Source organism: Wasmannia auropunctata, unplaced genomic scaffold (genome assembly GCF_000956235.1).
Source record: "Wasmannia auropunctata unplaced genomic scaffold, wasmannia.A_1.0 LD335828.1, whole genome shotgun sequence".
Classification (NCBI taxonomy): Eukaryota; Metazoa; Arthropoda; class Insecta; order Hymenoptera; family Formicidae; genus Wasmannia; species Wasmannia auropunctata.
Genome location: NW_012027062.1, coordinates 3,246,309 through 3,248,150, shown reverse-complemented (window position 1 = coordinate 3,248,150; position 1,842 = coordinate 3,246,309). Strand labels below are relative to the sequence as shown.

The 1,842-nt window shown below is 43.6% G+C and overlaps 1 protein-coding gene across 1 annotated transcript in view; it reads left to right on the top strand.

The window, feature by feature from the left end:
• Positions 1-867: 867 nt before the first annotated feature.
• LOC105455991 (protein gooseberry-neuro-like) overlaps positions 868-1,842 on the top strand; it is a 24,336-nt gene continuing 23,361 nt past the window's right edge. Inside the window, exon 1 of the mRNA XM_011699741.1 lies at positions 868-1,157. Within this exon, the coding sequence (XP_011698043.1) occupies positions 1,106-1,157 (52 nt within the window). The 5' untranslated portion in view covers positions 868-1,105. The remainder of the gene's footprint in view (positions 1,158-1,842) is intronic.

Below are 1,842 nucleotides of genomic sequence, written 5' to 3'. Positions count from 1 at the left end.
ATTAAAAAAAAATATATAGAAAAACATCGTAGGAAAAATCGAGGGAATGCAAATGAAGATGGCACTAAGAATTCTGAATTTGGGATTCGTTTTTTACTTTCTTCTTTATTGTCACAAAAAGAACATATTATTTCTAATAATTATAATATGCTCTTTATAATTTTATGGATAATGATTATTCCACTGGACTGTACCTAAGATTCAAATTCGCATCGTAAACGGCGCGTTCCACTCAAAATTCACTTAACGACCGGCAATCACTTTGCTTGCCGCGCTATCGTCCGCGGTACCATGCAGGGTATCAGTAGCAGCGATACACACGCGAGATGCAATCCTCCGCGACGACACGTTTCATGGGCGGCCCCGTGGGCAGAGCCGCCCATTGTGCGGCATTCGTTTGCCAACCACGTGGCAGGGCGTAACCAGCAGTGGGACCCCACTGGTATCATGAGTCCCAGCGAGGAGAGATCACGGAGACCCCTTCTACCCTCCTCACCACTACGTCCTGACGTGAGCCCCCCTCGGGAGCTCTCTCTTTCGAGGGAGAGACACACGAGACACGGTACCCCACAGCTGACACGTTATTGCCGCAGTACCCCTCGTAACGAAAGCAACGTGTGCTTTGCCGATTCGTTTTCTTGTTTCCCGACTCAGGAACGTGCCCGATCGCGACGTCGCCCTCTGCCGTGTTCGAGGGCAACCGGTGTTTGCACGCAGAACACCGTTTTCAACCCCTGCACGGGGATACCGCGGAGAGCGCCGTGTTTTATTTGTTTCCTCCGTCCGGTAGAGCCCTCCCGTTCTCTCCCGTTCTGCTTTTCTCTTTTTTCCTTTTCTTTCTCTCTTTTTCTGTCTCTCTCACGTGATCCCACTCGACCATTCGTGACTACTTGGGAGTCTTGGGACCTGGGTCCATAGCGTGCGACCACTCCTCCCTCTGGATTTGGATGCTCGACGAAGAGTCTTTTCCTTTTGGAACGAGTGGCGAGCGCGAAAGACGCTTCTTGGCTCGAGAGTGGCGAGAGTGGAGTTTCCTCTGTCAGTGTATGTGAGAATAATTGTGTCACTTGGATAACGCTATCGACCATTTGGGAAGACCAGCGGTATGGATGTTACCAGTGGAATGAGGCCCATTTTTGGCGGATATCCATTTCAAGGTTGGTTTACGTTGAAATTATAAACGAATGGTCGAATTAAATCAGAATTGTATTAGCGAAATAATGAATGGCAATAGGTAGCAACGTATAATAAAATGTGCTTGATGCAGCTCTTTCGCGTTTTTGCGAAAGCTTTGAAGAAAATTTTTTTCAGAAAATTGGATAAATATCTAGAAAGAATAATCCAGATTTTTTTTCGAGAATCGATGTTAAGAAAGTTTCTCCTGTGACAAGGTTAGAAATTATCACGAGAACGTTAAATTATCGTTATATTATCGCACTAATAAACTAATTTAAAAAAGAAAAAGTTGTTCGGAAATTAAAACTCTTGTGTAAATTATTATCTTAAAACTTTTCGTGATTATTTTACAATTCAATTCGAACATTTTATTATGTATTTTGTTTAACTCTTATTTCTACTACCTTTTGGTGGTCTTGGGTGCGCGGTGATTAAAATTATCGGGTTATATATTCCGGAGTAAGGAATCGGTGAAGTGACGGACTTAAGAAAAAATCTTTGTCTTCACGTTAACGTCTTTTAGGCCTTTTATTCCAAACTCGCGTGACTTTCTCTGCGACTGTACCATTCGATGTCTTTTACATGATCCTCGTTCTCTCACCTTTTTCGGATCGACTGCCGGAAGTCCCCCCACTTTTAAACGTTATTTTTTCGTTACTTGATTTG